This window comes from Trachurus japonicus, chromosome 8, assembly GCF_045865225.1.
Source record: "Trachurus japonicus isolate A0001 chromosome 8, Traja_1.0".
In the NCBI taxonomy this organism is placed as follows: Eukaryota; Metazoa; Chordata; class Actinopteri; order Carangiformes; family Carangidae; genus Trachurus; species Trachurus japonicus.
Window position 1 is genome coordinate 17519818 of NC_140914.1, and position 16213 is coordinate 17536030.

Sequence of the window (16213 nt, forward strand, 5' to 3'; positions counted from 1 at the left end):
CCCATGGAATTTTTATTTGGGATTTTTTTTTTTCTTTATTTTTTGGAATAACCTCATCGGGACTATAGATGGCTGATATTAAATTAGACTCATTAATGGGTCATTTACATTTCCAAGTTGCATTTGCTGCCTAACTTTGGTTGAAATGATGAAGACTTTCAAAGAGGGCGAGTTATTGTGCAGAGAGGCGCACTGGTGTTAACAGATGGCTGAAGGCGGTCAACTTCATTGTCTCTTTAGAGAGCAAAGACAAAAACCTGCAGAGGCCAGCACTGTCCCCAACAACTGGATCAGCTCTAATTAGAGAATGAGAGGCAACTTGTGTGTGTGTGTGTGTGTGTGTGTGTGTGTGTGTGTGTGTGTGTGAGTGAGTGAGAGAGGGAGAGAGAGAGAGAGAGAGAGCGCATATATAGTGCGGCTGCACCACGTGAGGTGCAGCAGAGAGCTTGTCGCCACTCTCCTCTCGGTACCTCAGACACAACTTGTTTCTGTAGCCATGCGCCGCCGTCCTCTTCTTTCTCTCTGCGTGTTGCTCCGTGTGTGTGTGAGATGTGGCCATATGTGACGGTTTTTCTGTGTTTTCTGGCTCTGCAGCTGAAGCACTGTGCAGCGGACCTGTGCAACTGGACTGGAAGGTGAGAGGAAACTTCACTTAATATCAGAATAAGGAGGAAAATGTCATTTTATTGGAAAGCAATAAAGAATTTAAAGATGTAACATATTTACTATGTTGCTTATTATTTATTGTATATATCATTTGATAATAGTTTTACCAAAAGTAACGAAATGATTGCGTTGCTGGAGGTTGTACCTAATCTTCTTTAGGCTACTAATTTATCAGCAACATAAGGGTTAAACGCTTTTATCAATGACTATTAATTTGTGGCCCTGCTAGATTATCAAATTATAAATGAACATTTTTTAATGGATTGCAAACAGTTATAAATGCATTATAAACACACAAGGACACACATCCGAAATGAACCAGTCACAGTTAATTAACAATTCATTAATTGTATATAAGTCATTAAAATGTAGGCGAATGTAACAGTGGAACACAGTGTCAATTTTCGATGCCTCTTTCATGCGCTTTCTTTCGTGGTGAATCATTATCACTCCCTTTCCGCTAAAATCCAGCGGTTTTGCAGCTGTTGTGGACTCCAGGATCGTGCTCCAGGTGCGGCTCCGCTGCACAGAGGGCTCGGTGAGGTGGGTCTACCCGGGCCAGGCTGTCAGGGTGGTCCTGGAGCCCAACCTGTCCTCCAACCTGCCCACCACCGTCTGCATCAAACCGTCTCCATCTCTCCGCGGGGCCAGCGTGTTCGTTGAACGGGCTGGAGAGTTGGAGCTGCTGGTGACGGACGGTGGGCTGCAGCAGCATCAGCATCAGCATCAGGTCTTCTGTTTCCGGGCAGATGGACCGCACAAGCCCGCTATCTACCTCCAGGCCAGCCCGCAGAGGGATGGACACTGGAGCAGACGTGCGATGGGCTTTAGATATGAGCTGGGCAACAGGAGTGCTGCACCCAGCCTGGGCCACGGCGGGCTGCAGGGTGAGTCCATACAGCCTATAATAGTCTCTGATTGTGGTAGGAGATATGTTCTGAAGAGATACCTCAACACTTTTAATTAGAAAAACATTTTCGATAGGTTTAATGGACTGTAGGCTGAGTTAACTAAAGGGGCATGCAGAGAGCGCAGACAACAAGGCCACTATCAAAAATCTAAATTCGCAGTACATGATGATGATCCGCATCGGACCTGAGGCTTCATGGTTCCATGTCCCCTCCATGTGTCCCATCGCATGGACCAGGTTCGGCGCAAATCGGTTTACTACTTTCCCCGTAGGCCTAATCTATGCTGACAAATAAACACAGAGAGGTGAAAACATGTTGGCAGAAATAGGCTAACTAATGACTTTATCCATGTTTTACACTACTCAAGATTTGTAGATAATTTATAGTTTTATAGCTGTAATGGAAGAAGAAGGAGTTCGCTCCTTTATAAGTATTTCTGAACAATAGGCCTAACTAGGCTGCAGCTGACAGATTAAAAAAAGCACAGCATGTAAATGATCTATAGGCCCTAGGCGCAGGTATTATACTATACTATAGATATTACATATATATATATATTTTTTTTAATGAATATAGAAATTAAAACACTTGAGCCTTAGTTCAAATATTTTACTTAAGCTGTCAACAGCTGCTGCTAACCTAAATCAGTTGCCAGCTAAGAAATATCCCTTTGACTTAACCATAACTCCGTACCTTCAAGAAAAAGATCAAAGACCAAAATCGTTTGTTAACAACTTATTAAGCACATAATTATGACAATTAATGACTTTATAACTACATCATTACAAAAGAGAAAGAACACACAACAACAAAAAGAAAGTGAAAAGAGAGTTTTCACAACCTGGCAACCCAAATTTAATTCTAAGTAATGGCTATAAAAACGCCCAAGAAATCAATGAATGAACTACCAGTAGCTATAAAGTTAGCCTCTAAAAAAGTGGCATCAAAATTCAAAACCAATTGTCCCGCCAATGACTAATTGCTGCTTCAGTGTTATTATTTAAACTGACCATTACTGATTCCTATAGTTTAGAAAAAGTCATGGTTATTTAATTACAGGCCTCAATCTTGCCGACTGGAGCATGCAGCTGCTGGTCAGTCTCATGTTTTGTCCGGCTGTCTGGTTTCCATCCATAGACAAAGCAGAGAGGACGCAGCAGAGCACAGGGTGGCTGGGGGGCACGGGACCCAGGGGCCTGAATTGAGAAGGCAAATACTTTGCAGATTCCACAAATGCCTTATCATTGTGTGTGTGTGTTTATTAGCATTTATCCATGTGTGAGGGCCTGTCCCAGAGCCATGATGTCATTCTATGTCCATAATAGACAGCTGCTGGTTGATCTTTTCTGCATTACCAATCTGGCAGAGTGTTTGACTCCTGCAGTCTCCTGCATTGGCATGGGGTCATTCAATTAGGTAGATACAATAGGAGTCAAACACAGGGTCAAGACTAGTCGGGGTCTTTGATCTGCAAGGCGGTGTGGTGGGCAGCACGAACACAGGAGCAGCATTCCTGGTCCTAAACCCTGGTTTCGTCACTCTGAGACGTGAGGACAGAGATGAATGGAGCTGGTATGTGAGAGTTTAGGTGAAGTGGAGTGGCAGGGAGGAGAAACAACACCTAGCTATCAATCATGTCAGTGATGGAGCATCGGGTCATGCATGGTCTGCTAGAGGTTTCAGAAGTTCTCATCATCTTTAAATATCAAGCAGTATCTTCATTTTCTATACTGATGTTCTCTGTCCACAGCTTCGTGTCGACCCTGCAATGACACAGAGCTCCTGATGGCCACCTGCAACAGTGACTTTGGTAGGTGCACATGACCTCACTCTACATCCACTGTACTAGAAAACACACTGATAGAGCACCAGGGCATCAATATATTATCTCTACAATATTAAGAAGTTATCCTGATCTCTCTGTGTCATCTTTATAACTGTTTCTTTAAAGTGATCTAATATCCACTGTCACTAACACAACTGTAAAAAAAGAAAAAAAAAAGAAAAGAAAAGAAAAGAAAATATGAATGGGATTTTTGTCTGAGAAATGTTTCCAACTGAGAATGATGCTTTAAGCAACAGTTGTATCCAAAATGGCATAAATGACCAGTTATTATCATGGGTGTAAAGTTTGCACAGTATTGTATATGTTATACAAATTAATTTTACTTATATGCAACTTTATACTTCTTTATACTCCTCTACATTTAGTTAAGTGGTATATACAATACATCACATTCACATTATTCATTTTGCGGCCTATGAGCTCCTTTACATATTTTACATACAAACCAACAAAAGATAATATTAGGGATTGTCATTTCTTGTCATAACTTAAACAACATATAAAGTTACCTATTAAATTATCCCCAGAGGCAAACCACTGCAACAATAAAATGTGCTTGTAATATTATACACATTTACACATAATACATAATGCAATGAATAAGACCACTTTTAGACTTTTAGACAATTATGATAAATGTATAAATATAGGCCTATACTATGATATATTATCAGTATGATCATATAATTGTAATGTCACTGGGGGTTTTGTGTGAAGGGCTTTTACTTTCAATACAATATTTCTACGTAACATTATTGCTACTTTGACCATAGGTTAAGGACCTGAGTGCTTCAGCAGGTCTGCTGGCTGTGCAGTCAACAGAGGTCAAACAGATGTGGGGGCAATTGCAGAATGGGAGGGGCCTGTTGCTGAGAAGAATCAATAGAGATTGATTTCCATGCTTTTGTCTCACAAAAAACGCCTATGTCCATTTTAAGGACAAAGCTCACGAGCCGTAAAAGTGCACATGGCTGCGGAAAAAAGAACGAGAGCAAAGACAGAGTAAAGAGGAAACATGATTTAGAGATGAATGGATTTATATTGATTTTATTTACTGATTATCTAATTGATATTTATGCAATATATCTATAAAAAATGTTAAAAGGAATTCTGCTTTATCTTTTTCAGTGGTCCGAGGCTTCATCAAGAATGTGTCCCACAGCTCTGAGCGTCACACATCCTTGGTGGAGGTGTCGGCGGTGAGGGTGTACTGGCAGCGCAGCAGAGTGTTTGAGAGACAGGTGGCTCCTCCTGGGACAACGCAGTCTGTGTCGCCATGGCGCGGGCACATCCACACACTCCTCCGGTGCAACGTGAGGCCCGGGGACGGAGAGTTTCTCTTCACAGGGTCAGAACACTTTGGGGAAGCTTGGTTAGGGTGTGCCCCGCGATACAAAGACTTCCTGTCCGTCTACCAGACTGCCCGGGCGGCACGTCGGAATTCCTGTGACTTCCCTTTGGACTGAGGAAGTGTGTTGTATTTTATCCACAGGCAGCCTCGCCCCTCTACTTTGCACTGTGGGATCCCTGTAATGTCTGAATGTGTCATCAAGGTTGCCGTCCGCTGTAGCACCAGCGGGGAGAAAGCTGCTGAACTTCTGGTGAAAAACACATTTGGAGGAGCAGAACAGGGACAAACAGCGGGGGCCTCCTGCACTGGGGCTCGGGGAGGGCTGTGCAGCCTTTGTCTCTTTCCCATCACTGCCCTCAGTCCTGGGAGACTGAGAAGGGGTTGGGTTGCTGCTCCGTCTTTGTGCTTCTCCACGACTGTTGTTCACTTTCTGTGTGACTGTTGCCCTCTGAACCGAGGTGGGAGGGAAAACTGAAGGGACGCCAATGCCCGCCATTTATAATCACAAGTTTTTACTAGTGAGTAGACTGTGACTATATGTGATCATGGAGTTATTTCTATTCTGATTAATCTGTGTTAAAGTTTCAAATCCTTTTTACTTTCTCTATTTATACTGTATGTGTTATTAAAAATAAATCCACTGCACCCTGTATTTTTGTCTATTCAAAGCTATATTGTATAGTTCTGCTAAGAATTATATTTTGCTTTGTTTTAAGAATGATTGACTGTGATGCCTGTTCAGCTTTCATGGTGGAACTGTTTAAGCTTAATCAAAAACATTAAACTCTTTATGTACTGAGATGAGTCAGTGAAACATTTGGTAGAAGTTTACGTTTGAGTGGATTCAATAAATCAAACAGGTCTGCCAGTATTTCACTATTATCACTGAGATGAAACACCTCAACTCTACTAAGCTTTTGAAACTCTCTTATAGTCGCTTAGCCAAATGTTGATTGCTTTAATTAAGCCTAAATTAGACTGATAAACTTTCATAAAGGTGGGGCGGAGTTTAGCTCAGTTGGTAGAGCACCCGCCCCATGTGTTGAGGCTATAGTCCTCGCTGCAGGCGGCCCCGGTTCGAGTCCCGCGTCGGACGGCCCTATCCTGCATGTCATTCCCCCCATCTCTGCCTCCCATTTCCTGTCACACTCTCAACTGTCCTATCGAATAAAGGCATGAAAAGCCAAAAAATATACTTTAAAAAAAAAAAAAAAAAAAAAAAAAAACTTTCATAAAGGTATGTGGCTTCTGACCAGTAGAATTTGGGTTTTATTGCCTACAAGTCTGAGCAAAATAAAATATTCAGAATTTTAATTTCAAACATATATATTTCCATCTAGTCTGTTCATATATAAGTAATGAAGTGTTCAGACGTGAACTGAGCTCATGAACAATGCATAAAAATCTAAATTTCATGAGGTCTTCTCACTCACCTCTTAGGACTCTGCACCATTTCTCATTGGTGGCTTTTACTAAAGGCTTAAATTAATTTATGCCCCCAGTTCTCATCAAATGCTGCATAATCTCAGATTTTGAGAGGAGAATGGCGTTTAGAGCTGAAGTGTCCTACAAGCTTATTTTGCTCCTTTTCCTTCTGCATACCACCATTTCCCTTGTAATCAGATTCTTATGATAATAGGATAATCCTACCATAAAATGAAATACAAAGTCCCATTAGATGGCCAAAGCTCTGAGCAGACTGAATCAAACTTTTGTGTGGCCCCTGTATCATGGTCCAAGAAGACGAATGGACAGATGTGAGGCCCCAAAGCCTGGGGATCCTCCCCCTCGGCCCCTCCCAGAAGAGGGGAACAATTAATTGACTTTTAAAGCAACTGCTTTCCGAGCCTATTCCACACTTCTCCTTGGCTGAGCAGGGCTCACAAATTGGTGTGTTGAACTTTTTATGAGGACTAAATAGCTGCCAATGAAAGTGTAAATGACTGTGTGGTGAATGGGGCCCACACAATGGCCCTGCAGTGACAAGGCCTCTAGCAGACATAATGACCATTGTCACGGCTGCTGTCATCTAGAAACCATCAGGGCTCATGAATCCAAGGAGCCACAGGAGGGGAGAGCTAAAGTCCGCTCACTCCATTTTCACCCTGTGTATTACCGCTACATATTTGTGCCGTAGTCCATATCTCAGTAACCCCTCGCTCCCCACAGCCATGTTCCCTGCAGTCTCATCTGATTAACTTCAACTTTATTAAAATTATCCTCAGCCAATACAAACACACTCCTGTGGTCTTTTAAAGATGTTTTGGGGCCAATTAATTACTATAAAAGTATATTAGATAAACGCTACTGTATGTGTGGCATTCAGTGTTTTAGATCCATAGGAACTGCTTCTATGAAAGCATTTTCTGTCTATATAAGAGAGAGAGAGAGAGAGAAAACTTTATTGATCCCAATGGGCAATTCAGTTTGCAGTTGCACCTAGCCATGGTGAATAAATACATAAATAAACAAAGGACAATACAATACCACAACCAGCATGACGTGAATAGAGTCTCAGCAACACATTCAAATTGACATTCAACATTTAAGAGCCAGGGGAAATAAGCCAAGATATGGTGTGCCCCTACACGCACACACACATACACTTAAGCAAGTAAAAAAATAAAAAGGAGAAAAGAACCAAACTAACCTACCTACGCATGACAATCTTATTCAGAAGCCTGATAGAGGATGGGATAAAAGAGTCACAGTAGCGATTAGTTTTGGTCCTGGCTGCGCAATAGTATATTGCAATAGTATATAATAATATAAGACATGGTTACAGGCTGAAAGCAAATCTTCTTTGGTACATTTGCCCCCCCAAAAAAAATCGTGGCTTCCACAAACTTTTCTTCATCCTTCAGAAACCCAGTTTGAAGTCTCCTCCCTCAGTATTGTCCCAGAGGGGCACCATGTCAAATTTCCAAGCAAAATATAGCCTCTCTGCAGGCTTTTGAGACCACACAATTCTCATCTCTGGGAATTCCAGCCGGCTCTCATGGGGAATGAGCCCAGGAGGGCCCGGGCGGGAGGTGCTGCATGGTGCACCGGCAGGAGTCCACCCAGACTGGGGGGTAATTGGTTTATCCCACCGCCTGCACCGCTTTCCCATGTGGGCCACTGCTGTGGGGAGGCTCAGGGGTACAATATGGAAACAGCATGATACCCTCCAGCGCCGAACAGGCATTCACTGCTCCGGCTATAGAGACCGGGGACGGGGTACCAGGAACACAAAGCTGGAGCAGAGATGTCTCTTGGCTTTGAAAAGGTTGCCATTTGGTCTCCTTTTAACGGTGAGCAGCGTTTGTGGTTGAAAATGTGAAGTAATTGAATTTTGGCTCAAGAGTTTTTCTTATAAATGTTCTTTTTTTCAATTCAAAAGGTAATGAGTTTGATCATTTTGTGCTAAAATGTTCTGCATAAAATTGTGTTCAACTTGCGTCTGTCGTGCACATGGTTGAAAAATGTGATTGGAACAGATATAGTATCTGTAGCCAGGAAAAAATATGTCATATTATTCAGTATATTGTGCAGGAGTTCTTTGAATGAGTCTTTGAAAATGAATCATGACTTTGACAACCTGATAGATTAGGACTATGTGCAAATTGAGACACAAACCAGTGTCCAGTCTCTTAAATAACATCTCATTTTGAGGGAGAGATGAGTTCACTAATCATCTACAGCTTTGTTTAATTCTACCTACAATGTTTGATCATACGAGAGCATGTTAGTGGTACAAAAGAAGGGGGGATCTCATAAATCTAGAGGATAGAGCCATATCATGATCTGACTGAAGGTGAGCATACTCTTATTTCAGAATGAATCAAAACTTATAGTCTTCGAGAAAAAGTCTGTCAAAACAGGAAAACAATTTTTTTCAGTCAGGAAGAACCTTTGAAGAAGACCTACTATATCTTTAGTGCAATGGAGTCTTTTATCTTATAGATTAGAGGTAACCTTTCTGGCTTGAGAAGGTGGATCAGGTCTATTATCTTTTTGTTCAAGTTCAAATTTTGGCCACATTTTCTTTTAAATGCATGGGTGCGCAACGACGTAGCAGGATTTTATAGTGTAGTGTAGAACATGGTGTTTATATGAACTGAACTCCCTTATGTTCACACCTAGCTATGTGATCATTCTATGTGAGGTATAGCTATAAAAGTGCTGACGTGATAAGAGATTAGTTTATCATGAATCCATCTCCTAGAGGTTGAAATCACGCAGATAAAGAATTTAACTGCAAAATGTCTCTAATACCCTTCCAGAACAGATGAACTCTATTATAAAAATGAACCTCTCATGTCTCAGTTCCTCTCACTAACGTTTACTCACCCTGCCAGGACATTGATGAAAACAGTGCAGCCAACCATGAAAGGCACAAGGGGGTTTCTGGTCTTAGTGTTCACAGCCCCCAGCAGCACCAGCATGTTGACCAGGCAGGTCAGGGTCCTCTCCAATCAGAGCTTCTCCTATTGGAGCATCTGACTGCAGCAGGGTAAATGCAGCCCTGTGGGCCTTGGCGTAGTTCTCTCTGGAGGTCATTGCCTGTTGGCATTAGTCAGTCATTAATCAGTTGTGTAGTGGCCCCATTACAGTGTATACGTCTGATATGGATATTCTAATGATACACAAATGTGACAACTTCACCTTTCACATGGCAGCTCCAAGCACCACTCCAACCCACTGACATGCTTTGAGATCCTTTTAATGGTTTTTAAAGCTCTTAATGGTCTCGGTCCCAGTTACCTATCTGATTTGCTTTTAACATATGAACCCTCTAGAACTCTCAGGTCTTCAGGCAGCGGCCTTTTAATTATCCCAAAAGTTGCGAACAAAACATATGGTGAGGCCTCATTTTATCATTACGGCCCACGCCTATGGAACCGACTGCCTGAGGACTTGAGGAGAGCAGATAATCTGGACATTTTTAAAAGCAAACTGAAGACCTACCTTTTTAGCCTTGCTTTTAACTGACTCGTACTATTTCTATTATTCTGAAACATGCATTTAATTTAATTTATCTTATTTTCTTATTTATTTGTTTACTATTATTATCTTTTTTATTCTATTTTAATTCATCCATTCTTTTCTCTATTTTATCCCACTACACCTGCCTATTTTACTTCATTTTACCTAGTGTCTTTCTCGTCTTCTCTTTTTATCTATTTTACCTCATTTGATCTAGTATCTCTCTTATCTTCTCATTCTATCTATTTTACTTCATTTTATCTATAGTGTCTTTCTCCTCTTCTCAATTTTATTTATTTTACTTCATTTTATCTAGTGTTTTCCCCACTGTAAATGAGTGAGTATTAGACAGCGTTTCCCCGATAAAATCCATTGTTCTAAAATTATTGTGTGAATGTGTATGTGTTTGCGAATTTATGTACAGTATGTCTCCCTAACATGTGTTCCCTATGTCTCCCAATATGTGTCCCCTATATTGCTTGTTTTTAACATGTGAAGCACTTTGAGCTGCCATGGGCATGAAAAGTGCTATACAAATAAAGCCTGATTGATTGATTGATTGATGCGAGGTATGGCATCACCACATTCATCCCCACACACACACACACAGATAGATGGCCTGGGTGGAGGGAGGGTTGAAGTGGGAGCCACTGGAGAGACATGCGCATTCAAAGCCTCCATAGCTGAAAGAAATCAAAAAGATATTAATGATAAATTGGTCAGTTATATGTCACTGATTATTGACCATCTATAACTCTGTTATAACAGTGAAAATGATCCTCACCTGATCTCAGCCATAGTCAGACCATGCACCAGAGCTGGCTGAAGCCTCCACGCCGCTTCCACATCCTCTATGACTGAGCCACACCTGATAAATACGAAGAATATCACCCAGACAGGGCTGAAATAACCTCACATTTGTTTGAAGGTCAGGCTGGGGTCAGTTTGGATTCTAAAGCCATGAGACAAGTCCCAACTGCACCCGTCTCCATCCTCCCATCTGCCATGAGGTGAAGTGATTTTTTGTTAGAAACCCAGAGAAAACTTGCTCATCACCTTCTCATTATACTGTAACAGTACATTGGTGAAAGTTCATGTATTTTGCTGACAACAAGTTAATAATTTACTTTTCCTTTAATAAACCTGATAAATAATGTTATAGTTCAGTCATTCATCCACGATTTCCCACAAGACCATCACAGATAACATGAAAATAAAAAATACTCATCAAGAATAAGGAATATGTGTCTGTTACTCCTGCACATTTGTATGTCTTGTTATATTATGTTGATGTTGGTATGTTTATTATGTACTGTTTTTTTTGTTTGTTTTTTTAAAATTATTCTTCACTTTTATAGGTTGTTTGTTTAAATTTAAAAGGTTCTATAATGAAATTGAGCTAGTTTATATTTTTTGAGACATACCAATGGGACCATGCATGTACAGTGCTCTCTGGTGGACATACTTACTATGATGGTGACAGAAATTGAAGTTGCTTTTAGTTACCACCAGTAGGTGGACACCTACAGCCTATTAGGACCTTTTTAGTCAATGAGAGGTTGTCTGGTATTTTCCAGTTTGGGCTGGGAATGTGATGATCTCAGGACTTTATGACACAGCAACTATAGTGATGCCAAAGATGAGCAGCATCAGGTAGTGATTTTTAAAGGGATAGTAGCATTTTTTTTAAAAGTGGGGTTGTATGATCTACAAATAGCCCCTAAGTACTTTAATTGCAGTAGCAGACTCTCTGCACTCCTCCCGTTAGCAACGCCAGCCCATAGACCTGCCCAGAGATTTACAACATACATTGTTGTGAATGGACCCCAAGAAACGGCCTATTTTCGCGGCCTAAAAGAGGTTTTATGTGAAAAAAAAATACACAGTTCCATTGTTCACTATGATATAATTTTTTCCAGCCCCTCAAAGTGCAGGAAAAACACAGTTTTTATTTGGACCTAACCAACTGCTGATCGGCGGGCGCTAACCCTGGGCGGAGGGATACGTGAGTTGGTTCGGTCCAAATAAAAACTGTGTTTTTCCTGCACTTTGAAGGGCTGGAAAAAATTATATTATAGTGAACACTGGAACTGTGTATTTTTTTTCAGGTAAAACCTCTTTTAGGCCGTGAAAATAGGCCGTTTCTTTGGGTCCATTCACAACACTGTATGTTGTAAATCTCTGGGCAGGGCTATTATGGGCTGGCATTGCTAACGGGAGGAGTGCAGAGAGTCTGCTACTGCAATTAAAGTACTTAGGGGCTATTTGTAGATCATACAACCTCACTTTAAAAAAAATGCTACTATCCCTTTAAACTATTACAGCTTTGATTACACTCTGACAAGGGAGCAAAAATATTAGTTTATATACTACAATACAGTTATCTACAAGTGGCTGTTACATGCAGTCTTAGTAAAACAACAACAAAAAAAACTTATAAAGTTTGGATTTGTCCAGCCTTTTAAAGAAGTGCCGTTTACTTCATACAGAAAGTACAACTGTTCTATAAAACACACACACACACACACACACACACACACACACACACACACACACACACACACACACACACACACACACACACACACACACAGCCTCACCTGTGTACATGTTCATTTGAAGCTCTAAGCAGACACTCATACGGCTCCTTCAGGGTGATTGATAACAGGTCTGCAAACACATCCTGTGTTGCTGCTGTCTGACACAGAAGTGTTAAAAGATAATTGTGGAACAGGCACCCAGACAAGAAACAGAGACATTTTTACTACCACAGTTGAAAGCACACATCTTGTCTCTCTCATAAAGCTGTTTTATGTTTTCACTTGACTGCACAGCTACTTGCAGATCACAGATGTGAAACTGTGGTTTGTTTATATAACATACCTTACATAAGATAATGAAAAAAATTGCAGAGAAAAGAGAGAATATTAATCACCTTTAGTGACATTTTTTTCTTTTGGTAGCAGCAGAGTTGGATATCTCTGAATGTGTGCAGATGAAGACAGAACTGTCAGTATGGTCAGGCAGAGTTAAGTATCCTATTCTAGCAATAAAACAAGGAAAGCAGCCACAGATATGAGGCTGTCCATGTCATGACAGAGAATGAGCCACAAGGTGGCAGCAGATTACTGAACAACGGTGTGCTGCTGCTGCTGCTGCTGCTGCTGCTGCTGCTGCTGCTGCTGCTGCTGCTCCAACAACTGATCTCAAACCAGTCTGACTCCCATTACCTGTGGCATAAAGCTTACTCAGGAGTGGCCCATCATGTTAAAGACTTTCCAGCCAGTTTCATTTCTGCAGCAGCTGTTAGATGTTGAGGAAAGTTGATAAGCAAGTTGAATTTGTGTGTGTGTGTTTGTTTGCATGTCTGGTTATGTGTAATGGGTTTCATTTGACTTTTTATGTTTCTACGAGGCAGTGCAACAAGTTGAGCCTGATTAAAAACTTCAATGTAATTATTTTTAAAAGTTTTAGTTCACACTTTGAAACGTATATGACTTTGACATGACCATGACAGACCAATAGCTGAGTCAATGCTTTTTCTCTCTCTCTCTCTCTCCCTCTCTCTTGCTAAGGTATCACATGTCACCATGCACCGAACAGTGGGGAAGTAAAGGCACTTCCTTCTTCCTACCACAGTGGCTGCGCGCAGATCAGTCAATCTAACAGGATCTCGGAGCCTGGCCGGGGCGATGGGGGAGTTTGCAGCTTGTCAGTGGTTGTGTTAACTCGACTTGTCTGTTTAGACTCTTTGAGGGGGGGGGGGTCTTTATCAAAGAAGCTACGGCCAATGTCACCGGGTTCACTCAGGAGAAGCGTCCAGCTGTAGTGCGTAAAGAAAGGCGGTCTGAGCGCAGCGCAGCGCAGCTCTTCGTGCCACAATGGCAGCGACGTAGAGCAACTTTTTTGGATCCGCGGTGGATGAACGACAGCGCTCACTGCTTTTTTTTTTTTTTTTTAAAGACTTGTAAAGAAACACGGGAAACTTGAAACATGAAGAAACAGTTCAATCGCATGAGGCAACTCGCCAACCAGACTGTAGGAAGGTGGGTGTTTGTGTTTTTAACTTACACCGGGGGCATTGTTGCTTGTTGTTGTCACTCAAACACTCATTAACAACAATACTGAAGTTGTTCTTCAGAATTAGTCAGAGAGCCGTGGAGTTTGTTGCATTCCTCCATTGTCATCTGCCGTCTTGTTGTGGGCGGTGTCGGTCGGCGGAAAAGGGCTCAGCCACGTTTTTGTGTAACCTGCAGAGTTTGTCAAGTTTTTAGGAAAGTAGATTGGAAGATTGCAACTTAGTGATGTCGAAAAGAAGCTGCAGCTGCCCACATTATGTGTAGGCTACTCTGGTTATTAATGTTTAGTGTAAATCTAGATAGGGTTAGGGCCTGTATTAGATTTAAGGTTACACCTAAAGACTCTTTTAATTAGTGATTAATCTGTCACTTGTTTTCTTGACTAATCAGTTTATTCTCAGATGAGACAAAGAAAAGCTTCTCACCTTTAAAATGGCAGAGCCAGCAATACTATAAGGTAAAGGTAAAGGTACTTTATTTGTCACATATACAGCTAGTACAGTGAAATTCTTTCTCTGCATTTAACCCATCCCTGAGGAGCAATAACTACAATACTGACAAAACATAATAAATACAGACTAGTTGTATAGATTCAACTAAATACTCAGTTTTTATTGGAAGCCGTTCCTCTCTCAGTTATCTCTGTAGTTCAGTTTGTTGCTCTGAACGTTTAAAGTATCTTAAGTAGAAGAACATATTTTTGATTTGCTGGTAAATGTCTGCAGTTGTGTGGCTAGAAGGTGCACACATACACGTTTCCTGATGTGGTGATACTGGAGTACAGTTCACACGCACACGTACCCACACCCCACACATGATATCTATACCATCTCCCTCTCCTCGCCCTTCATCTCTGCCCCCACAGGGGTTTGCAGCCCCTTCCTCTATCAGCAGCCACGCACGGCAGAGATGATGTCTCCAGTCATTACTGCATTAATGGTGTCTGCAGATGACGTCCACGTAAAATGACTTTCCAGCCAACACCCTGTAGGCACTGGCCTTTGATTTCTCACATGCAGTACGTTCCTCCATATGTTGTGCAAGAGCAATAAAACTCCACTGAGCAGAATGACACTTGCATAGTAGGAGGTAGAAGTGTTTGCAGGAACACACCCACTGAGGATCCCTGCTGGGTAACATGCCAGAGGTCTTCGGGGGCCGTTTGTAGCACTGAATAAGAAACAAAAAAAAGTGGGAGTTAGAAAATAAATGTCTGGGATTAGCAGTAGCATGTTCAGTTAAAGATGGGTAAGGAGAAATTCTGCAGTCGGTAGTAATCACTCCTCCTCACTACGTCCCAGGCTTAGGATGATGTATATTATTCATCGATGTCTGTGAAAGTCATAAGGCACCCTGCAGCACAAATAAGGCAAATTAAACTCAGACAAACGTGAAACTTAAAAGCTAAATGTTACAACAGAACTCCAGTGATTTTTTTTTTTTAATATCCAGTTAACAAACCAATGAATCTGTTTCCCCCCCACGGCAGTTTGTGATGATGTGGTTTTCTGTTTGGCACAGGAAGGGCCAGACATGGAGGGTTTTTGTGGAGTAAGCATTTCCATAGTTGTTGACGGGGACACAGTTGGCGGGGCTGGGGACGTCACGTAGTCACACAGGGTTGTTTTAAAAAAAAAAGAGAGAGAGAGAGAGAGAGAAAAGCGGAAGCAGTTTGATTTACATGTGATTAACAGGGAGGAAGCAGCTTGATTTACATATGTAGTTGCAGTATGATACATCAGAGCAGGGTAGAACTGTTTATACTATGGAGATAAACTTACCATTTAACAAAGTTTAACAAAACACTGATTTGCAATGAAAACAAAGGCAGTGAAGCCACTTTTTTCTGAAGATATATGAATATACCATGGACAGAGCTTGAACTTTTCTCTTCTCAGTTCATTTTCCTACAGGCAGCAGAAGTCCATCTTCACACAGGATGTTGGTCGTCGTACAGTTTCTGTTGTGCTCCAGTTGTCTGTGTTGCTCTGCTGCAGGTTTTCTTCCAGTATCTGGGCTCCAGCTTTGTCTATTAAGTCTATTCTTAGTACAAAAGCTGCTGGCTGGAGCTGAGCTGAAAGCTACTCCAGTCAAATCAATGCAAATTCAATATTGATTGGAATCTAAAGATTTGCTCATGTAGCCTTTTTCCTTCAGGGGTGAGCCTGCATGGCCTGATGTGTAATGGGATCATGTAGGAGGAGTGTGTCAGTATTCTGGTTGCAGATGCCATCTGATGGTAAACGGTGCATCTCAGCCTTTATTGAACTGCTCAAGTAACAATCGGTGACTTTTGTAGTATGAATAACGCTTTTATTTGCCAGCAGGGCCGTTGCTAGGAATTCTGGGCCCCCTTAAAGAATACTAAAGTGGGCCCCTCCCCCTAACTTTT

General features: G+C 41.5%; 2 protein-coding genes across 7 annotated transcripts in view; both read left to right on the top strand.

Moving 5' to 3' along the window:
- Nucleotides 1-413: 413 nt before the first annotated feature.
- LOC146982998 (meteorin-like protein) lies at nt 414-5771 on the top strand. The gene is made up of 4 exons (XM_085785416.1): nt 414-635; nt 1138-1553; nt 3328-3387; nt 4552-5771. The coding sequence occupies exons 1-4, from the start codon at nt 550-552 to the stop codon at nt 4887-4889; spliced, it is 900 nt and encodes a 299-aa protein (XP_085641542.1). The 5' UTR covers nt 414-549; the 3' UTR covers nt 4890-5771.
- A 7606-nt stretch (nt 5772-13377) lies between these two features.
- arhgap17b (Rho GTPase activating protein 17b) overlaps nt 13378-16213 on the top strand; it is a 30668-nt gene continuing 27832 nt past the window's right edge. For all 6 annotated transcript variants that reach the window (XM_085784330.1, XM_085784331.1, XM_085784329.1 and 3 more), the window contains exon 1: nt 13378-13788. In XM_085784330.1, the coding sequence (XP_085640456.1) occupies nt 13736-13788 (53 nt within the window). In that variant the 5' untranslated portion in view covers nt 13378-13735. The remainder of the gene's footprint in view (nt 13789-16213) is intronic.